This window comes from Cladophialophora immunda (assembly GCF_000835495.1).
Source record: "Cladophialophora immunda strain CBS 83496 unplaced genomic scaffold supercont1.2, whole genome shotgun sequence".
In the NCBI taxonomy this organism is placed as follows: Eukaryota; Fungi; Ascomycota; class Eurotiomycetes; order Chaetothyriales; family Herpotrichiellaceae; genus Cladophialophora; species Cladophialophora immunda.
In genome coordinates, this window is record NW_015622542.1 from 3,738,425 (window position 1) to 3,759,254 (window position 20,830).

Sequence of the window (20,830 nt, forward strand, 5' to 3'; positions counted from 1 at the left end):
GTCTCAGCTTCATGGTCCTGCAGGTGTTGTGCGGTATCATCGCGAAGCGCAGGGGACTTCTCAGCCAAGGAATGGGTATCATTGGACTCTGGCTGGGACAGTGAGGTAGGACAGCCGGACATTCAGAAATGATTCGAAGAGACGACGGATCGACTCAGGCGGAGATTCGAAGACTAGCTTTGTATTTTCCAATCCTGGTATGAGCTCTGTCCTGACGGCTTCACGGTGTGTCAAAGAGACACGCGCACCAAGATTTCGACTTGGACTACGTAAACGTGGAAACATGAAGCTTCACTTAAGACCAAATCGACTGGGACGATGAGGGCATCATTTTATTCTCTTCTCATGAAATAGTATTGTAATCATTGTCTTGTCATGTCGAGGTCATATAATCGTAGCCAAACCGACAGGTTTGAGCATATGCAATCATCTCAGGAGAACGCATGCCAAATGATCGAAATGTAAGAATGTCGTACGGACTGCCTTGTCCGCACCCATGACCGAAAGACTCATCTTATCCTCTGTAATGATCGACGCTCGTAGCAAGGAACGGATTCGTGTGCCCCTTTTGTCGGCGCGCAGACCACAACTTCCGCCATGTCGTCAGCCGGTCTCTGCTCGAGGAACACCCATATGAGAGGGTGGAGGGGTTGGGACGTAGGCCGGTGGGTTGCTGACCGCTCCGTAAGGATTGTCGTCTGCGTAGTGGACAGCTGTTCCAGGACCGAATGATGCCCCAGGCGGAGGAGGGAATGCCGGATACTGCTGATGATTGTACGTTGCCAAGTTCGGCATGCTCCCTGTGAAACCACTTTCGGCATAATTGTGCGCCGCAATCATGCTCATCTTTCTTCTCCTTGCCTCTCGCTTCTCTTTGTGTCGCTCACGTTTCTCCTTCTCCTCCTTGGCCTCCTTCTGTGCCTCATGCATCTCCTGCCACTCGCTGTAGGCCCCCTTAAGACCAAGAGCAGCTATTCCAATACTCGCGGCATCCTGCAACCTGTTCTTGTTCTTTGCTCTCCTCGCCTGTTCTTCAGTGATATCACCCTCCTTTAATGCCTTCCTTCTCGCCTGTCGCTTCTCCATGCTTTGGTAGACACTATGCGCAGCATGGATGGTCGCCACCGTCGCAAGACCTCCGGTGATCAACATTTTCTTGCGACCTTTCTTTATCTCTTTCTCATCTTCGGAACTGGAGCCGAGGTCAGAATCGGAATCTGTGTCTGGGTCACCAGTATGACGTGGGCCGTAGTCGAGCTCATAGCCAGGAGGCGGCCCCCTGGGTACGCTCATGGAACGGGGACCGCCATTAGGATAACCAAAGTGGGGTTGAATGGTACCTACATCTCGGGAATCACTGTACCCATATCCTCCATTTCGACTTGATCGACCATCATCATAGTAGTCGTCATAATTTCGGCGGCGATCACGCTCGCGGTCAGGGTCGACCTTGTCGGCCGCGTCTTTCAACCCCAAGGCTGCAAGACCCTTGGCCGCAAAGGCAGACACGCTTCGACTCCGCTTGCGCCGAGGGCTTCGACTGCCGCGGCTGTCGTACGACGAGGTGCTTCGCGAACGAGCTCGACCACGGGATCGAGAGCGAACTGAATCATAGACTTTCTTCGCGGTGGCTGCGACCACGCCGCCGGCGGCAAGATCTCCCAATCCGCCTCGAGACTGACTCCGGCCTCGTCGACTGTCCGGGCTCCCATTTCTGCCGCGGGATTTCGACCGAGGTCCGTTGATGATGCGGTTGGTGGCCATGCCAGCCAGAGCAGAGCCCAGAATGTCACGCTTCGAGTGGTGATGAGGATCGTCCTTGTTCGAAATCAAGCCATCGACACCTCCAGCCGCCAAGGCCGCGGTGATGATTCGTTTGCCTTTTTCGCCGCCCCAGCCGCCTTCGACTTTCCGAGCACGGAACGCCTCACCAGCTCCAGCCAAAACGGCGGCCTTGATAGCTTGGGAGATTTGTTCATTTCGCACTTTGCCACGGCTCTTGCTTCGGTGACGGGATCGGTCAGACGACGAACGGCGACCAGCTCGGCTCCGGCTTCGATGACGGCCATCGCGCGAACTGGATCTCGACCTATCACGACTCTTACTCTTTCCGAGCAGCGCACCGGCTACACCTCCCAGACCGATGGAACCCAACAGCTCTTCAGTGGTGGACTTCCTGCGTTCTTTCTTTGGAGGTGAACGGCTGCGACTGCGGGACTCATAGTCTGAGGAGTAGCGTCGAGAGCGGCCTGCAATGGGTCAGTGCCTGCGGCGACAATGTAGCAGCGAGGGGCCGAATGCTCACGTCTGTCATCATAGTCACGGCTTCGGCGTTTGGGATTGTCGACGACCACATAGTCATCCTCGTACTTTCTTCGTGAAACATATGAGCGGTCATCATAACGATCATCGTAATAGCGATCGTCAGTGGACCTTGCACGAATGGGCCGATGGCCACTCTTGCGCACAGTGGTTTCACGATAGACGGTGCCGCGGTCTCCAGGGGCAAAATCACGGGACACTTCTTCAACAGAATCAACACTGTCGTCGCGGCGTTTGACTATGCGCGTGTCTCTTGTGCTTGTGTCGTAGACTGTGTCCTCATAGTCATCTCTTCGAGATCGCTCTCGGGTGCTCTTCTGTCGACGAGGCCGGTCGTCGTCGTAATAGGACATTGTCGCTGCGGGTGGGGTAACGGGAGGAGCGAGGACAAGAGAAACTGAATTGACAAAGTGATATGTAGCCCAGACGAAAGACTGGAACTACGGAAGGGGACGGGTCGTGGCGAACGCGATCGCGGCAGGTCCCAACTTGGCTGTGTTGGTAGCGGTCAAGGTGGGATGTGGGAAAAAATGCGATGGCGAAGTTGGGCACAGGCTGCTTTTGAAGCAAGTTGGAGGAGAAGGTAAGATACTGAGATACTGAGCAGCTTGGCGGTTTGCAAGGCTCCCTTGATGAGCGTTGGGAATTGGAAGAGTGGTGCTGGGTGTTTAAGTGGTGGCTGGTATAACTGGAGTAGTACAAAAGGGCCCGCAGTGGGCGAGGTTCGCAGGGTGCCAAAGGCCCGCGCGAGCAGCGGGCAGGTGATCGTTGCAAAGGCAGAGAGCGTGGCTACGTAATGGTCGGGCTTGAACCAGGAATCCCGGGCGTTGAATTGGTGATGCTTTAGGCAGCAAACAGCGCCCAATTAGAGCGGCAGAGGCCTGTGTCGACGCTGGGCAGTCGGGCAACTGGGCGCAGGAGTTTGTATCGCAACTTGGCAGCAAGGTCTTGTGAAGGACGAGGGAGTTTGGTGAGATGGAACTGAGGCAGAGGTGAGAAATGCCCCTCCTGGTGCGGCGGTGGCTGAATGGTTTCTAACCACGAGTACTCGGTAGTTCAACGGGCCCTTTGAAAGAGCTTGTGGCTAATGAGGCTATGCTCATAAGTGCCCGGATGAGACCAATCGTCTCCCATTGTGTCGGTTCGCTCTCACTGGCAAGGAACAGTTGATCGACTGCCACGTCAGCAACCGTGAGGACTAGAGATCAAAAGGCAAGACCAGCAGTTTGAATGGGATTTGGAGTCTGAAGTTGGGGTTCCAGTGCCTCTACGAGATACCCTCTGTCCTCTGCCTTCTGTTCCCATCGCAGATGGTATCACCTTGGCTCACCGCCATTTCCCATAGGATACATCGAACGGGAGGGGCTACCAGTCAGCCTTGGGAGTTTTGTAGGGGGGGAACTCTGACTGCGCCTTGGTCGAGGTGCACAGCCTTGCCAGAGCGGGCATAATCCCTAGAATGATGAGGCGGACTGGTGGCATGCTTCGATCCAGCTTCGAGAAAAAGCCTTGTAGCTTGGCACGGTCGCCTTCAGCCCAGTTTTCCTCGTACATCTGGTTGCAGCCAACACAGGGGCCCTGCGCCGGATTACAGCATCATGTCTCTAAGAAGCAATTACCCCTGCAGCAAACAGAGCCCTGATTTTCTGGTCATGGCACGAAGGAGATTAACAACTGCAAGCTCGATAGACCCTTGATGCACTTGGTGATCACTCCAATATTCCATACCTATAGAAGGCTCCAGCCACGTGCAGAACAGAGACCGGACCTGAATTCCTCCTCTATTAGATTGAACTATAATTGCCAATATTCTCAGATGACTTCTTGGGGCTTCTCTCAGTCTTGAACCAGCCGTCTTCCTCCCCCTTCAAGGATGACCCAACGCTGTTGCAGTATTTTTGGGCTCGAGCTGTACGAACCGCCTTTCGATGGCCGAGTCTTGCACCAGTCCAAGAATCTCAGCAGCGAGCAGCGAGCAGCACTTGACAAAGGTTCCGAGTATGCCGCAGAGACATGGCCCTGATCGGGTATGCAAGAATGCCGAAGCAGGTGCGTGGTGCAGGAGATGTTGTTCTCTGGTCACCTTGTCTCGGTCAACGAGAGTTGGAGATACGGAGGTTTGCGGATGCAGAGACGGGACGCAGAGGGCGTGAGGGTTATCGTGGGCAAGAGGATAGCATCTGTGTTCTGGTCGTCCATGGGTGCTGAGCAGTTGACACTTGCTGATTGCAGTAGCATTTGTCGGAGCTGTTTCAACTGGGAATGCGAGGGAATTAGAGTTGGTGGAGCTGGCCGTTGGTTGCTGCCCCGCAGCTGCACGACAAGACCCTGACCCTCAATCGAGGTTTTTGGCCTGGATCGGATTTTCCACGATCGCCAATGATGTCACGGGTTGTCAGCTGAGGTGGAAGCGGTGGAAGCCATGGAAGATGCTGCCCATGCGCCTGCTCAGTGCTGGGCTGCTACGTTACTGGGGCTTCCATGGTGCCTGACTGGGTAGTATGCCAAGTAATGTCTTTCTCTTCACTGGTCCCTTGGGTGCAGTTCCTCGCCATTTTACCGTGCTCGATTTCTAGCGCTGTTTCCCATCGTGGAGTCACTCAGTTTACGAGTACGCCCCTTGCTTCTCCTCTACCGCATCAACTACACCGAAAGGAGCACGATGCTCGACACTCGGTACCTGAGAGAGTCTATCAGTCCACTGCCTGCCGCTCCATTTCTCTACCTTCCCTACTTGTATTCAAATCTCTGATCCCGCGATGGGCTACCCACTTCGGCATTCCTGGCCAAACCCTAAAAATCCACGAGCATGCCGCCTCCTCCAACGCTCTGACTGGTCCAAGTTGGGTTGGTTCGCCCGTGTCTGACACTCTCTCCCTTGGCTGGGGATGGGGCAGCGGTTGGCTCCTCTGACGCACATCACAGAACATGTCTCCATCTGGGGGCTTTCGAACTTAGAAACTCCGTGACCCCCCACCAAGGTTTTTGGGGATCGTGATCTGTTCGTGTATCGGTCGATCGAGCCTCATCCCGAGCATCATGGACTTGGTAGAAGATTTTCCCTGACGCCTCAACAGAACTAGCGAACCCCCTTCACCCCTTCACCCCTTCACCGTCGCCAGGCCAGCGGTCCTGCCTGATACAGAGCGCGCCGATCCCCCTTTGCTCCAGCGCAAGCTTCATCCTCACCTGTGCCTTATTTTTGCGACGTCTTGGTGGTATGACGGCATTGCTAATTACAACGAGCCAGGGGCCCATCATCCACCACGGCCGCAGGGCATGTCTGCGAGTGACTACCTTCTCCTAGTACCTACCACGTTCCGAATTCCGGCCATGCGACTCAATCTGAAGAGAAACAGATATACGGCGAAAGAGGTGGAAGTGGTTGACACAGCCATGTTTTTCGTGTGCCATGCTGCAGAGTTCTGTGAGCCGCGAAGCCGAGAGGAAAATGTTCCCGTGAAGTTGTTGATATCCCGGTATATCTCGCATCCCAAGGTCCCTGTGGCTTGTACGTGTTAGACCATCGGCCGATGGAGGCTGCATGAGGGCTCCCTCGAGCCCGGGAATAGTATTGCAGCTCTGCAGGCTAACTCGTCCCCAATCTACCACAACGGGGCCTAAGTTCAGAGCTTAGGGGCGCCTTGACCACTCATTGCTCGTTAAGGCGACGTGGTGGTGTCACCTTCCCGCCGCCGCTGACACAGTGCCCACGAGAACACCCAAGCCAGCGCGTGGAGAAGATCCAATTATTGCCAGACTTCACTAGCCTCAACCCTGGTCCGTCTCCCGCTCATATGCCATTCTGAACATTTCCATCTGCTCGATCCTCGATCGCGTCCCCCACCGAATGCCAGCAATCGCGAAGCCTGCAAACCCACCGAGGCGACCCTCGCGCAACTTCCGGCTCAAGAATCCCAATTGTCCTCATAGTCCCTTTCTTCTGCCCGTGCTCCTACTTTATCGACCCTCTTTCCTCCTGCGTCAAGTAACAGGGCTATACAGAGAATACATACCCTTGGTTGTCCCTGTTGTCCCTGTCGTCCCTGTCGTCCCTGTCCATCAAGGGTCCTTTCTCTTGTCGGAATCTTTTCTCAGCTCCAGCTTCCTCTATACCACCAGCCGCAGATCCTCTAGTCGAGTCCTCCAATACCCATCTTGCTATAGATCAACGCACTCTATCCATACGCCGTGCTACCCTTCGCTGCCGAGCAATCTCATTCCGACGATTCCTCTCGCAACGCAAAGCGGTTTCAAGCGGTCTCTGTGCTGTGCGACGAGGCGTGACTTCTATCGTCCCTCTGTGAAGAGTGCGACGTCCCAAAGGACATCACCGTCTTCAGTCCAACCCTCCCTCGAACCTTGATTCATCTCGATTGTTCGACATTTTCACCGGCCTTTCTCAGGCGTATGTACCTGTCCGAGTCTTCTACCAGTCCCTAGTAGCCTTCTCATATCCTGACTTGACTTGACAGTTGTCTTCTCTAGCTCATTTTGGACCAGCGGCCTGTCCGCTGGGCGCGTGGTGAGTGCGTCCAACAATGGATGTACAGACGCAATCTCGAGGAGCACGTATCTTCTCGATCTTGAACGACAACGATTGCCCATCTTTCGTCATCCGCCCGAGACAACCTAGGCAGTCTTCTCCAGAGTCCGAGTCAGAGCCCCGCCAGTCATCAGCCTCTCCATCGTATTCGCCGCAGAGGGAAGACAGGCCGATTCTCCTGCGTCAGCCAAAGTACGCGAGAGCATCGTCCATCTCCTCGGTCGGCTCGCCCCCTCTGTTGCGGCTCTCGTCTACTTCATCCAAGGGTTCCAGTTTCAGCATGGACTCCTCTCCGTCGCCCGCAACTCCGTACAACTATGTGGACAACAGTCTGCTGCACTATGACCCGCTCGTACGCCAAGACTTGGTGGGCTACCTGCCTTCTCCCACCACCGTCACCCCATTCCTAGAACAACAATTGATGATCACCCCCAACATGCCGGATCAATTCTCTAGCAAGCTGATGCATCCCCTCACCCCTGCTCAATATCCCATCGTGCCCGCACCGCTTCATCCGAGCCTCCAACATCTCCCCAACCCCTCAACATCCACCGTTGCGACCGCGCCTGTCCCACCTCCCATCACCTCGGCCTCTGCAAGCGACCAAGCAAGAACCTCTCCTTCGGGGAGCTCAGGCACCGCACCTGGGAAGAAGAACAAATATCCCTGTCCATATGCGCTGTCACATAACTGTCAAGCAACTTTCACCACCTCCGGCCATGCGGCGCGTCACGGAAAGAAACACACGGGCGAGAAGGGTGTGCATTGCCCCATCTGCAACAAAGCCTTTACGCGAAAGGACAACATGAAGCAACACGAGCGCACTCACAAAGGCGCGTCTGCATCGGGCAGCGCAAGCGATGAGTCGACGCGTAAAAGCAAGGCCGCTATCACCAAAGACGCGCAGAGAGCCAAACAACACAAAAAGCTGGACAAGATCAATACGGAAGCCAGCCGTCGATCCAGTTTGATCCATTCGCCTTTGTCCGAGGTCACGTCCATTGCACCCACAGCCATCGACACCCCGCTTAACGTCGATGAGTCTGCTTTCTACCACGACCCACCTCAGGTGCTTATGCCTATCCAGACGATCCCAGAGAGCGTGTCTCCCAGCTCTCTCTATCCTCCTCTAGGCGACGATCCTCTGTTGAACAGCACTTCCATCGGGCAAATGCATCCCTTGGGCAAATCCAACGATCACACCTTGGCAGGTAGTGGCCTGTTGCCACCTCTCCCACCCACTCTGACCCGTGGGTTTTCAGATCTGGACACCCTTGCGCAGGTCGCCGAAAGCTTCGACACTTCCTTTTACCACCAATCCTTGTAATCCTACCATGCAACGGTCTCCTATTAACACATTTCTCTTCAGTATTGATGAAGTCCTCCCACGAGTGAGGGTGTGCGCCGCTTGTCTTATCGATACCTTTGCACAGCGCTGGCGTTTAGGATATGCATGACTACGGACAAATGACGGATTCTACCGAAATGAGCGATTCTTCTTTTGCGCTGGCAGGGCTGAGGCGCAGTCTGAAGAATGGTCCGGGTTGAACAGGGCATTATTCTACCAACTTGGCAGGACAAACAAGGTTGTCTTTTTTATCGCATCCGATTTTGGGACCAAGCACACCACACGGACAAGGCTACTGGGCAAAAAAAGTACCCTGGCACATGAAAGGGTGGGCGGCGTTTTGTTTTGACACCTTTACTGTTCAGAGCTGGCAGTCATACTACCACAGCTTCGCAATCGAACAACGCATTATGATACCCGCGACTTGTTTTATGGGATGTCTTTCTGGCTTGTATTTGACTAGCAGGCAAGAGAAAGGCAGTCGAGGAGGAGGGTACCGGTCACTGCGACGGTGCTAATATCAAGGGGTCAGGCTCGTTGCCAACTGCAATGCATATTTCAACAAGAGTGAAACACAACGAGCACATGTATCGAGTACTATTGGAAGATATCCTTCACTTTATGGTGTCCTTGTGACCCCGGGAATAACAATGTGACCCCTTAAAAACATACCTGTCCCTTGTTTCCCTCTTTGCAAGACTCTGGTCATGAGAGAGGAGCGATGATGGCCTCCCGCGGTGAGGCCAGAAGTCCCCCGACCGGCAAGCAAGCAGACTGACTTTCTTCCCCCAGCGACGCGTTGATTCCATACCTTTTCTCACCTTGAACCATCTAACTATAGGTCCACGTACACATGAACTACCCATCAGGGTCTTTCTCCCACGATGATGCGAACCTCTGTAACCATCCAATCAACACAACTACGTGCCTCGTCTTTTTGGAGCCGGAAGGTGGTTTTTTACCATACCGTCCCCCCGGACATCCGCCAAGGACAAAAGTCATGACACACGCAAAACAGGTAGGTAGGAGGAAGGCCTTCAATCTCTGATTTGCGATGTATGTATATAGGTAGGTGGGTACCTCGATTACGAACGGTGAAGAGGCATCCTTTTTTGTTTCATGCCTATCTGGGGCCCAATTCCTCGCATATAGAGGAGCCGCCGAGACCACTCAAGTGCCTTGCCTCGATGCATCGAGAGGTCTTCAGACCCCCGTTGAACGACAAAAGCATACACGTATGTAATGCAAAGAGGACAAGCTACGCGAGTCGCCAACGTCACATCACATCACATCACATCATCCCCCATGTCTCACTCACCCCCTTCTCCCCGACCCAGTAGTCTAACCGCGCACGCCTCCCCCAGAAGCATCAACAAAGGTAAAGCAGCCAAAAAAAAAAACCAACCGATATATGGCCTGGAGCTCTGCTCTCGTCTGTCTTGTGTTCGGTGGTGGAGGGAGGGAGGGGCCTTTGTCCTCCTTTCTCGCTTTACACCTTGTCGGTGTCGACGGCGACGACGGTGTTGTCCTCGGTGACGGCCAAGGTGCGAGACTGGGTCGAATACTTGACGGGGTTCTTGGCCTCGAAGATCTTGTCCAGCTCCTCGAGCTACGACGACGCATGATTTGTTAGCATTTGCATCATCCATCGCCCAAGGGAATGGGGACCGGGGATAAGGTTGGGAAAGAAAAACTCACCGTCCGCTTCCTCGTCTCGGGGAAGAAGAAATAGGCCAGCACGCCCTGGACGAAGGTCCAGACCACGAAGATGATGTACGTCTTCCACTGGATCTCCTTGATGGCCACGGGCCATGCGAACTGGTTGATCAACCCGGCGGCGTTGACGAAGAAGGACTGGAAGGCCATGCCCTTGGCGCGGATCTCGAAGCTGAAGACCTCGACCGGGTAGAGGGCCTGCAGCGGGGTGATGTTGAACGAGTACCACGCGCCGAAGATGAAGATGAAGGCCAGCACGGCGTTGCCGGCGGCGTGGTTGCTGAACTTGGCGTCGCCGTCGTCCACGGACCCGGACACGAGCGAGTTGGCCAGCGTGCCCGCCGACGCCGTCATGCACACCCAGATGACCGAGACGCCGAAGAAGCCGGCCAGCATCATCTTGCGCCGCCCGATGCGCTCCACAAAGTGCGCCCCGATGACGGCGAAGCAGAATTGCTCCACGCTGTAGCCGAGTTGCACGTTGGCCTTGCCGATCGACGTGTTGACGCCCGCGGTGTCGAGCACGGCCGACATGAAGTACGAAAGAGGGCCGTTGCCGCACCCTGTGTTTCAGAGAATAAGTTAGCGGGCCAGACCTTCTTCAAAAAAGAAAAGAGGGAGAGAATACGACAGAAGTTCAAGACACTTACATTGCGTGAACGCAGAGAACCAGCAAGCGACGGCGGTTCGGTAGATGCTCGACTTCTTGTTGAAGAGAGCGCGGTAATCCCAGAAGCGTTTGTCCTTTTTGGGGAAAAAAAATCAATCAGTCAGCCTTTGGGAAGAACGAATCCGACGGGACTGGTGGAAAGGAAAGTGGAAGACTTACGGAGCCGTCCAACTCGAGATACTCCTCATACTCATTGAGCTGGAGTTTGACCCAGGGGGAGTCGGGATTGCCATAGCCGTGCCACTTGGTGAGGATGTCGTGGGCCTTCTGGCGCTTGCCACTGGCATACACCCACCGGGGCGACTCGGGCAGCCAGAAGGCAAAGATGGCAATGAATCCCGGGAAGACCATCTGCAGCCAGATGGGGATGAGCCACGAGCTGTTGCCCTGGATGTCGAGGCCGCCGCGGGTCGCGCCAGAGGACAAGATCGAGCCGGCCAACCAGGTGGTGTTGCAGAGACCGGTGATGATGCCACGATACTTGGGATGGGCGGTTTCCACGATCCAGATGGGGCCGGCTGCCGCGGCAATGGTGACGCCGAACCCCAGGACGAAACGCCCGCCCATCATCTGTCCCTCGGAGGCATTGGCGGAGGTCAAGCCCTGGATGACCGTGCCGACGATGATGAGAACGCTGCCGATGAACATGCCCACACGGCGGCCCCATTGGTCAATGCAGGGTCCGACGAACGGCAGGGCAGAGACACCACCGATCTGGTACATGGAGGTGATGAGCCCTGCCCAGATGCCCTTGTTCTCGCCGTTGAAGTGCTTGAGGAAGTATTCCTTGTTGTTGAGGAGGCCACCGAACAACATGGTGTCGTAGCCGTTCATGGTCTGGCAGAAGAAGCCGATGAGCAGGCACGCGAACAGCTGCAAGGTCCGAGGGTGCATGATGGGCACATCTTCCTGGATCAAGGCCTCGTGGAAGGCTTCGCTGCCTCTGACTTCCTTGACCTCGATGATCTACGGCAGAGGGTGTGGGTGTCAGTCAGCCTTTTGGTGACCAAGGGAGACAGGAGGACAATGGGTGACATGGTAGTTGCAATACTCACATCTTTGCTCTTGTCGGTCGAGCCAAGGCGCTCAACAGTCTGCGCCGTTGGGTCAGTGATCTTCTCTGAATTAGCCATCCTGTGGTCTGTATAGTCCTGGATGAAGGTAAGAGGAGGGAACTGTCTGTTCGGAGTGAGAGTTGGGATGCGAGAAGAGCTGGAAGGGGTGATGAACGGGGTTATTTAATCTCTATATTCCAAGACATCTTGCCATATGCAGCGGAGCTTCATCGACCACCGTTCCTAGCCTGGCGTGGGCCATGGGGTATGCGAGATGGTCAGACCATCAGGTCGTATCTAGCCTTGGGTGGGAAGAAACGCCTCCCGACATGAAGCCGACGGAGGGAGGGGGGAATCTAAGAGGCCCGATTGACCGCCACAGATGCTAGCATGGAACACTCGAGCCCAAGACTCCTAGCCACCTCGAATCCGGGGCAGGAGATTTTCCTCGAACTGCTTGCGGAGTATCCGTACGGGGGTCCCAGGAGAAGGTGGGTGTCTGGAGCTGGGCTGCAGGTCACTGGATCGACACTGCGGGTGGCTCTTCAGATGGAGCCTCCAATCCCATCCTCTGCATACCGATAGCCTGATGGCAAGAGGGGAGCTTCGGTCGGCGTGGGAAGCCATTGTCCAGGTAGAGAAGATGATGGGCTCAGCGGGCCGAAGACGAACCTTCAGAGCCTCGCATTCGCCAGATTGTTATATCCTCGTCTGAGCAAATGGTCTCGCGTCCGAGGTTCAAGCGGGCAGGTCATAGGCCATTCTTGCTTTCCTGGACGAGAGGCCAAGGTCGAGCTGGACCGGACATTGAGCTCTGCTGACCTGGTGTTGGCGACCTTGGCTGGTGGTGGTCATTCGCCAGGGCTGCATCGAAGGTGAGACGGCTGCCAGTATAGAAGCCACACGCTTTGTTCCTTCATGCTCTAGCGTCGCCATGGTCGAAAGGAGTTTCCCCCTCGAACCTGCATCACCCTCGGCACAAACCCTGCGGTGCTGTCATTGGCGGGAAATTGAGAGGATGGACAAGACGAAGCGAACGAATGCTTTGTCGTCGTCCTCCCGAACATTAAGCGGTGGAGTCTTGAGAGCCATGCCATGCCTAGCACCAACACTCTCACCCTCCTGACCACCAATGGTCTCCAGAGAACCATCGGGCTAACACGAACGGTGCCGTGGCCCAAGGTCTTGCGCGTGGCGGCTAGTGTATGCTGTGGTTGTCGTTGATTATAGCACCGAGGCTCTGGTGGCTTTTCCGTGTTTTCCACTTTTGTCCATGCCATGTCAACAACCACAGCTCCTGCAAGCTCTTCTTCTCCTTGCACCTATGCAAGGTTGAACTTCGGGCCACTGCGTTTGCTGATCTCTCGTTACACGGACGATGGACGGACCATTCCTTCGGCTAGCTGCTCCCTATAGACTTCCTCCCTGTTATGATGACTACAGGACCCCCGGCTCCAATTTGAATGAGTACTGTTCAATTGCAGTGTCCTCGGGATCACAACTTGGCACTGGCTGATCCTCGGATGCAGACTTGGTGTTTCTGTCAAACCATCCAAGAGCCACTGGCACAACAAGATTGGTGTCTTCCACCTCAGCCTTGCGTGATAATGATGTGACCCCTCTTCTTTTGGCTCCCTAGCATCTGTCTCAAGAGGTTGATTCTGACCCTGAACGGTAGTGTGGAAAGTCCATCGCACAGAGTCGTTTTGAAACCTTCGCCGGTAAACACCCGTCGATGCGCTTCCTAGACACGCTACCGGAGGAAGGGAATTTAACGATTGCAGCTGCGGCGTTGACCTGGCCGTTGCGATTCCAGGTTCGAATATCTGTTGGCTATGTTTCGGGCCACTGTCTGTGCGAATTTCGAGCCAGGGATCTGCGGGTGCTCGATTTCACGTCGCTTCCGCAATCATACCAATTGTCTCCTCATCTCGGTACAACAGTACAGAAAACCCATCACGCCAAAGTTCAATCCGGCTCCAGTTGTCTCAATGGTTGACTGAGCACCGTAACGACGACTCCACAGAGACCGTGATTCTTTGGGCGATTTGGAATGGTGATTCGCCACACGGCCTGTCCGTCGATGCCAGCTCCAAAGCCATCATCTTGATGCTGGTCTTCACATGTTGGGGGATACTTCGGCCTTGCTTGACGCTCACAAGTAAGACGCTTGCGCGGCATTCCCACTGATCAACTTTCCAAGCAGTATTCGCCTCTCAGTTCCCGTCTTGCCAACCAGGTGGAGCCAGCTGTGCGGGCGACAAAAATGCCGCCAGTTGCCTTCTGCCCTCTAGAGCTTCTGGCCACCAAGATGGCTCTCCTGATCTGCATTCCTTGCATTCAATTTCTTGGATGATCAAGACTTGTCCCAGGCTAGGCAATCTTGTCCCGAGTGGTGCCCGGACTCTGGTCGATTGGACTCGGGGTACCGCCCGAACACCCTCGACGAAGCGAGGAACTGGGTTGTGTCGGGTTCATTTCTCGGTAGCTTGGCCTACTTGTAGATCCTGCACCAGCTCTTGCCTCTTGCGCGTGATAAGGATCAGGGCTGAATTTGAGGGCACGTGGAAGAAAGAGTGTTGGATAACATCAGGAGATCGAGCCCAGACTCTCATGCTGGTTGCCGTTCAGGTCCAGACCCCGAGAGTGTCGATTCCTGACCAGCTACTGTATCTGGATTGCCACTTCCTTCGTCAGGAATAGCTGCGCCTGTGTCTCAGCCCATTGATTTGCATTGGTCACCGGTTCCCTAGATATCGGTGGGGGCAGAAGTTTTGAATGGTGTACTTGTAGCTACCATGCCAGGGTTTCTTTTGTCGATCGGTCTGTCCTGCACTGTTGGGCCCAGAATCCCAAAGGCCATCTGCGACGGTGCTCCCCGCCGCCCTTCCTTTTCACCGCTGTTCTCTTCGTCGCCACTTCGTGATGTCAGGAGGTCTTCAGTCCAGTTGGCTAGACTCGCAGACAGTTCCAGAAGGGTTCCCAATGCATTGTGAGAGCGTGAACCCAGGTTGCGAAGCACTTCTGTCTTCGATTCGACTAGAGCCTTCGATACCGTCGTCATGTTCAGTCCAGCGAGTACCTCGCCAGAGACAAGTGCCGGCCAAGTCAGGTGTCGCCGCAGGTAGGCAGGCGTAATGGCTTCGATGGCGCAAAGCCATTCAGCCATGCTGATCATCTTTGCAGCACCATCCGAATAATCGAGCCCTGCTTCAAGGTCTCTGTGCTTTGTAGGCCCGGTTACTTCTACCACGAACATCGTGAGCAGTAGCTGGAGGCCGATGAAGAAGGCCCAGAGTAAAAATGCCGCTTCCTTGACTGCGTCCGGCGAGAACACGTCTTTGGGTTCCCCCAGCTTGAACCAAACAGCGTAGCAGCTGAGAAACTGGTCATATCCTTGACACGGAGACACTTGAAGCCCGGAAAACGTCGACTCGAGAGCTCTAAAGAGATGTTGCCCGGTCCCTGCGTGTGCGATACACTGGTGAGCAGCAAGAAGCGATGCCATGCCTTTTGATAGCAACACTTGGAAACAAGAGCCAGGAATCAGACCTTCGGCGTTGAGTTTGGACGAGGATGCGCGTTGTGCCGGAGGGAGACTTGAGTCGAATGCAATATTGAAGACCGACTGCTTTCCCTCATCTCGGATACGTCGCGTAACAAGAGCGCAACCTCGGACGAAGATTGCAAAGTCGTCAGCTGAGCCAGGGAGAAGAGCGGACTGAAAGGCCAAGGCGTAGCAGGTTGCCAGCATCACATCAAACTCGATTGACGAGTGGTGGGATTTGGCGAATGCATTCTTCAGACCGGATATGGCACGGCCCTTGTGCAATAACGCAGTGCACTTGTCATCATCTCCGGCGGTCAACGTGTTCAAATGTGCAGCTGCCAGAGCCAATAAAGCATTCATCAGAGGCTCCGAATGATGACTCAGTTGAGGCACGTCCAGCGTCCAAGCTTGCTTATTAGCCAGCGGCAGTGGCGGGTATGCGAAGCAGAGGAAGTGGTGGAACAGCCGTAGATCGTGCAGAGTGAAAGATGCGGAGGTCATGGACATCTCGATGGTTGGCTCTGGCGATGAATGACTGACGCCGGGAGTCTTCGCTGGCTTCCTGATCCTTCGGTTGATCTCTGGTGGATATTGACAGTCCTTTCCCTTCGCGACACAGTTGTCACATCGAGGCCTTTCCTCTCCGCATTTGACATGGCGGACTTTGCATGTATAGCAGCCCGTACGGGACTTCTTGTGGGCTCGACGAACCGTTGTCCCATAGGGGACTATCGTCAAGTCGAAGGCTTCCGGGTGACTAGCCATCTAGTCTCCATGTATCATCCTTGTTGCCAAAGGATGAGATCTGACTATCAAAACGAGGTAGCCGAGAGCGTAAGGACTTCACTGACCATTGAAGAGTAGTACTTACAGTTCAAGGTCGAGAAGACCACCACAATTCCATGCCATTGTCTGCCTTGTCAGCCTGGCACGTGCCTGGCAGAATTCGCGCTATTGCGAAACAGGCATAGTTTGCGATAAAGATACGGCAAGGCTCTGGAAGAACAAAATGGCACCATCAAACGCACTCTCGAGATAAGATAACGACGAGACAGCTGCCAGATCAAATAGCTGATATCGTCAATTGAGGATAGGGAAATCACTGTGTATAACAATAGAGTAAGTCTCAGTAGTATCTCGGAACGAATAAGTAAGAGTAACTACCAGAGAACCCTCTTCTCGCCGGACTGTGCCATCTATAGACGCCGTTCAATGGCGACAGCAGCAGTTGGGGGGCAGGACTGCTCGGCCATACAGATGAGAATTAGATGACAAGAACAAACGGTCTGCAACTGGACAGCCGAGCACATAGAGTCACATAGCTGTGTTTCACAGTGGAAGATTGCTGAAAGCTTTCCGACGCAATGAGTCGTCAACCCAGCCGTCGGGAAAACGTGAGGAACATTGCGAGGAAATTGAAACAGGATCGCTTTTTCGACTCTCTTTATTGGAATGTGTTTGATTCGGTGGTCTCTGCTCAGTTGATAATGAGGCAACCCCTAAACCCCAAAAGATACTGCATGGATCTGCCTACCTATCACCAGCACAACCACCTCATCGGAGGGGAGAGGCTCGATTCTTCGCGCGTATACTTTCACCAGACAACCCTTCTGTAGTGGTCTTAAGCATCGTGGGCCCTGAAATTGGAAGAAGAAAGGGCATTCCCGTCGACTGTCCTCCCTTACATGTTGAGGTGAGCCCTGCCACGCTCAGGGTAGCGCTCTCCCTTGACCGGATTCCTCTTCAAGATTTCCGCAATCTCCTTCATCTCGTCGTCGGACAGATCCACGACCTTCGTGTTCTCGACGACCCGCTCCGGCTTGGTGGCGCCGGGGATGGGGATGATGGTGCCCAGCGTGACCTGCTCTCCGTTCTCCGTGGTGATGGTGCGGCCGCTCAGGCTTCGGACCCAGGCGATGGCGATCTGGGCCTTGGTCACGCCCTTTTTCTCGGCGAGCTTTTGGACCTCGTCCACGATCTGGTTGTTGTACTCGAGCACGTCGTCCTGGAAGCGCGGCATGTGCTTGCGGATGTCGCCCTCCGGGATGTCGGCGTGCTTGCGAATGGTTTCGCCCGCCAACGCCCCGCGGCTGAGCGGGCTGTAGGCGACGATGGGGATGTCGAGTCTGGCACAGGTCGCGGCGACGCCGTTGCGAAGAATGTCCGTGGTCCAGAGCGAGACTTCCACCTCCACGGCCGCAATCGGGTGGATGGCGTGTGCCCTCTCGATCGTACTCGCTTTGACCTCGGACAAGCCGATGCCGCCGATTTTGCCCTCTTTGACAAGCTGCGCCAGAGCGCCGACCGTCTCTTCAAGCGGTGTGTCATGGTCGAGACGAGCACATTCGAAGATGTCGATGCCCTTGGTACCATCGAGAACCTTCAGGCAGTCTTCAACGCTGCGGCGCACGTTTTGCGCAGACCCGTCGGGCTTCAGCTGGCCTGGGACCAGCCCACCTTTGATGCTGAGCACGACCTTGTCCGCGTCCCCCGGGTGTAGCTTGAAGTACTCATGGAGCAAGTGGCAAGAGTGCCGTTCCGGGGTGCCGTAGAGTTCACCGCCGTTCCAGAAATTGGCTCCCTGCGAGAGTGCCGTCTCCATGGCTTTGAAGCTGTCGCTGGCTGGTTGTGGAGCCGGTCGCCAAGTTAAGCCCATCAGACCGTAGCCTATTGGGCCGACGGGCTTCCCAACGATCTTGACGGTGGCAGACATCTCGGAACCGTGAGTGTATGAGATGAACGGGTGTTTTGAGATGTCTGGAAACGTCTGGGACACCCACTAGCGCTCGTTATGGATCTGGCCTAGAAACGCTTTAGAGGGCAGCTGTAGACCAAGGTCAGGATTGTATCGTCGATATTGAGGACATGAACCTTTTAGAAAAGGGCGTTGGGAATCAGAAAAGCGATGGCGTTATAGATCGTTGCCTAGAGAAGCAGGTCATGATGTTGGTCGTGGTGCGAATACGTCAGGATGGTGCAGTAGCGCAGAGTCTGATATGCAAGGCTCGAGGTGACGGAGCGGAGAAGAGCAGCTGCTTCACTACGTCCGTCTTGTGATATATTCCCCTGTCAGAAAAAGATCAATGTCATTGTACTATGCTATGAAATACATCTGGGTTTCTGTAAGGGCAACTATCTGCAGGGACAGAAGGGCGTCGCCGACTGTCGTGGGGGCAAGAAAGAAAGAAGGAATTCATGCGCTTCATCCCACTGTGAAGACCGGGCTCAGAGATGGAAAGCCTGGGTGGTGTGTAATCCAAAGAGACCCCTTCCCTCGACAGCCACGTCCTCGTCCATGCCACTCCAATTCATGTACAGGTCACGATGTGTTGTAGAGCTTGCTATATCCCGGTGCCAAAGAAAAGTCAAGAGATGGTGGCCTCCCAAAAAAAACAGGTAGAAACTCGCGGGCACAAACCACTTTTTCCCTCCTCGCAATCCCATCCATCGCAGCCATCAGGGCCCTGACCTCAACCGAGGAGTTCCTGGCCCTTGTTACAATCTTCGGGCATCAAGCCACGCCTTTGTGCATTGATCATGTCTTCGTTCAATTAATGGAAAACAGTGCGCCTGTCATGTCTTCCTCGCCGAGGCCATTGGGTATAATTTCTATGCTTGGTGATGTTGATGCTTGTGTGTTGCCGACAACAAAAAGGAAGGACTCCAAAACTTTCCTGCTTCATGCTTGTCCCAGTCTGTCGCCGACGCAGCGGCCGCAATGCTGGAAAAAAAATTTGAGAAACTCGTCACTCTGATGAAGGGTATCGTTGACCACCGGTTATCTTCGCACAGCAAATCCGATGTAGAGCCCGCGGGTACGCCGAAGTCCTAGAATTATTCAAATTGCTCATTTTGCGTATCGGTAACAGTGTCGCTCAGGTTGATGAGGAGTTGGGCCAGACATCGCTTGGTGGCGGCATCATCTCGGAGGACATTGGAAAAGGTCGCATCTCGAAGCGGTTCGGGGAGACACTGTCGCAGCGCTTGGCGGGCTCGGTTGTTGTCGCTGAGCCTTGGATTGGCGTCAGCAACAAGCGCTGGATGGGAAACCATGGGACTGAAAACTCACCTCAGGAAGCATCTAACTACGTGTTTTAAGAGCCGGACAGTCTGCGTCTCGACCAAGCCAATAACCATGTTGCTCAGGACGGTGCCGACGGCGTAGAATCTCTCATATGTGGCACAGATATATCCTAGCCCTGTGTCATCAAGCAAAATCTTCTGGACAATGAAGATGGCCACAGTTTTGGACAGTTCGGAGCCCGTCTCCATGATGCGCAGGCAGAGTGGGATGATCTCTGTGGTCAACAGAAACGTGATTGTTGGCGAAGAGTTGTTGGTGTTTCCGTGTGCTCCTGGAGTGCCTGCCGGGTTCATCGAGACACCGGATGAGGGTTCATTCTTGACCAGAGCGCCAATGACACCGAGTGACGTGAGCCGCAAGTATTCGAAAGGTCTTGACTTGGAGGTGGTGTTCAAGAATGGGTAGAGAAAGAGAGGAATATGCGCTGGCGGCGAAAGTTAGCGTCGCGTCCGCTTTCCGAGGCTGTGAGAATGCTTACCATTAAGAAACAGGCCCCTGGTTTCATTGTGGCTTGCCACACATTGAAGCAAGGCCAAGGCGTTGCACACCCGGTTGCTGGCTGCCGCGGTGAGCTGACTTGGGTTGAGCAGCGGATAGACAGAGATAATCTCCTGGAGCAGACTGGTCATGACGCCGAAACTGTGCCAGAGAACCAGCGCGAGCTCTGGCACTTGTTCCCTTTTCTTACTCAGTTCCATCAGAGCTCCCTCTCGTCGGTTCGGATCCATCAACTCTGCCACCCATTGTAAGACCTTGCGATTCTCTTCCGACAGTTGTTGATCCATGCCCGGTGACGCCTGCTCATTCATCGAGGTCAAAGACGGACCCATTGCATTCTGCGAGTTGTCGGCCGTGGCCTGCCGGTTGGTATTCTGCGCATGGGAAGAGTTGTGATTCGGGTTGATCGCGAGTCGGGAGTAGTGTTGCTGCTGAGCGGCCGCCGCGGCGGCAGCAACGGCCTGGGCTTGCGCCTGTTGCTGTCCGTGGCTCAGAGTCTGGTGACTCTGCTGCGGACCGTTGTGCTGCCAGGAGGATTGGTCATGCTGGTTGTATTGTTGCTGGTGCGAGTAAAGATGCTGTGTTTGAAGCATGGTGGTTGGAGGCTCGTGTTAGGTCAGGCCAAAGTCATTCTCAGGTCGAAAGGGTGAGGCAGTAAAAATGTCAGACACTCGAATGGAGGTTGCAGTCCAAGTCACCGAGCAGGTTCGAGGACAATGTGAGTGACTAAGATCCGAAGTATAGAGGCTGAGACTCGACAATGAAAGGAACAAAAGGGATTCGATGCAGGAAGTGCAGAGCGGGGAGCGGGAACGAAATGAAATCGGCCCCCTACTTGCGGTCTGCAGAAAACTCGAAGGGGATCACGAGCTTAGCCGTGGGCTCACTTCTCTATGGCTCACCGTACATCCCTCCCTAGCGAGGTGAAGTGCCTAGCTCGCCAGATGCTCACAGGCTTTTATGCTTGGCAGCTTAGTTAAGAAAGAGACCCTTCGGAGGACCTTTCGGCACCTATTAGCCCCCTAATTGGCGCCGCCCAAG

At 54.6% G+C, this 20,830-nt stretch overlaps 6 protein-coding genes across 8 annotated transcripts; 1 reads left to right on the plus strand and 5 right to left on the minus strand.

Annotated features, from left to right (window-relative positions):
- Positions 1 to 310: 310 nt before the first annotated feature.
- Positions 311 to 3,583, minus strand: PV07_03594. Of its 2 annotated transcripts, XM_016390328.1 has the most exons (3): positions 2,306 to 3,583; positions 1,345 to 2,249; positions 311 to 1,192 (listed from the first exon to the last, which is right to left on the minus strand). In XM_016390328.1, the coding sequence occupies exons 1-3, from the start codon at positions 2,673 to 2,675 to the stop codon at positions 1,181 to 1,183; spliced, it is 1,287 nt and encodes a 428-aa protein (XP_016252230.1). In that variant the 5' UTR covers positions 2,676 to 3,583; the 3' UTR covers positions 311 to 1,180. The 2 variants fall into 2 exon arrangements, with proteins under 2 accessions (XP_016252230.1, XP_016252229.1); XM_016390327.1 differs by having other exon boundaries at positions 311 to 2,249.
- Positions 3,584 to 6,442: 2,859 nt separating this feature from the next.
- On the plus strand, positions 6,443 to 8,874 carry PV07_03595. Of its 2 annotated transcripts, none has more exons than XM_016390329.1 (2): positions 6,443 to 6,730; positions 6,798 to 8,874. In XM_016390329.1, the coding sequence occupies exon 2, from the start codon at positions 6,864 to 6,866 to the stop codon at positions 8,193 to 8,195; it is 1,332 nt and encodes a 443-aa protein (XP_016252231.1). In that variant the 5' UTR covers positions 6,443 to 6,730; positions 6,798 to 6,863; the 3' UTR covers positions 8,196 to 8,874. The 2 variants fall into 2 exon arrangements, with proteins under 2 accessions (XP_016252231.1, XP_016252232.1); XM_016390330.1 differs by having other exon boundaries at positions 6,811 to 8,874.
- Positions 8,875 to 9,630: 756 nt separating this feature from the next.
- PV07_03596 (uncharacterized protein) lies at positions 9,631 to 11,782 on the minus strand. Its single transcript, XM_016390331.1, has 5 exons — positions 11,658 to 11,782; positions 10,762 to 11,568; positions 10,583 to 10,676; positions 9,915 to 10,495; positions 9,631 to 9,825 (listed from the first exon to the last, which is right to left on the minus strand). The coding sequence occupies exons 1-5, from the start codon at positions 11,733 to 11,735 to the stop codon at positions 9,706 to 9,708; spliced, it is 1,680 nt and encodes a 559-aa protein (XP_016252233.1). The 5' UTR covers positions 11,736 to 11,782; the 3' UTR covers positions 9,631 to 9,705.
- Positions 11,783 to 12,705: 923 nt separating this feature from the next.
- On the minus strand, positions 12,706 to 16,066 carry PV07_03597 (uncharacterized protein). Its single transcript, XM_016390332.1, has one exon. It carries the CDS (start codon positions 15,970 to 15,972, stop codon positions 14,407 to 14,409), a length of 1,566 nt encoding a protein of 521 aa, XP_016252234.1. The 5' UTR covers positions 15,973 to 16,066; the 3' UTR covers positions 12,706 to 14,406.
- A 511-nt stretch (positions 16,067 to 16,577) lies between these two features.
- On the minus strand, positions 16,578 to 18,152 carry PV07_03598 (uncharacterized protein). Its single transcript, XM_016390333.1, has one exon. It carries the CDS (start codon positions 17,918 to 17,920, stop codon positions 16,889 to 16,891), a length of 1,032 nt encoding a protein of 343 aa, XP_016252235.1. The 5' UTR covers positions 17,921 to 18,152; the 3' UTR covers positions 16,578 to 16,888.
- A 121-nt stretch (positions 18,153 to 18,273) lies between these two features.
- On the minus strand, positions 18,274 to 20,617 carry PV07_03599 (uncharacterized protein). Its single transcript, XM_016390334.1, has 3 exons — positions 19,770 to 20,617; positions 19,277 to 19,715; positions 18,274 to 19,219 (listed from the first exon to the last, which is right to left on the minus strand). The coding sequence occupies exons 1-3, from the start codon at positions 20,380 to 20,382 to the stop codon at positions 19,042 to 19,044; spliced, it is 1,230 nt and encodes a 409-aa protein (XP_016252236.1). The 5' UTR covers positions 20,383 to 20,617; the 3' UTR covers positions 18,274 to 19,041.
- Between the last annotated feature and the right edge of the window lie 213 nt (positions 20,618 to 20,830).

Coding starts and splice junctions, on each gene's coding strand:
- PV07_03594 (XM_016390327.1), bottom strand. CDS start 2,675: ATGTCCTATTACGACGACGACCGGCCTCGTCGACAGAAGAGCACCCGA. Junction 2,250..2,305: donor CCGTGACTATGATGACAGAC/GTGAGCATTCGG, acceptor GACCCATTGCAG/GCCGCTCTCGACGCTACTCC.
- PV07_03595 (XM_016390329.1), top strand. CDS start 6,864: ATGGATGTACAGACGCAATCTCGAGGAGCACGTATCTTCTCGATCTTG.
- PV07_03596 (XM_016390331.1), bottom strand. CDS start 11,735: ATGGCTAATTCAGAGAAGATCACTGACCCAACGGCGCAGACTGTTGAG. Junction 11,569..11,657: donor CGACCGACAAGAGCAAAGAT/GTGAGTATTGCA, acceptor CCTCTGCCGTAG/ATCATCGAGGTCAAGGAAGT. Junction 10,496..10,582: donor GTTCTCTGCGTTCACGCAAT/GTAAGTGTCTTG, acceptor TCTGAAACACAG/GGTGCGGCAACGGCCCTCTT.
- PV07_03599 (XM_016390334.1), bottom strand. CDS start 20,382: ATGCTTCAAACACAGCATCTTTACTCGCACCAGCAACAATACAACCAG. Junction 19,716..19,769: donor CAGGGGCCTGTTTCTTAATG/GTAAGCATTCTC, acceptor TTTCGCCGCCAG/CGCATATTCCTCTCTTTCTC. Junction 19,220..19,276: donor GTAGTTAGATGCTTCCTGAG/GTGAGTTTTCAG, acceptor CGCCAATCCAAG/GCTCAGCGACAACAACCGAG.
- PV07_03597 (XM_016390332.1), bottom strand. CDS start 15,972: ATGGCTAGTCACCCGGAAGCCTTCGACTTGACGATAGTCCCCTATGGG.
- PV07_03598 (XM_016390333.1), bottom strand. CDS start 17,920: ATGTCTGCCACCGTCAAGATCGTTGGGAAGCCCGTCGGCCCAATAGGC.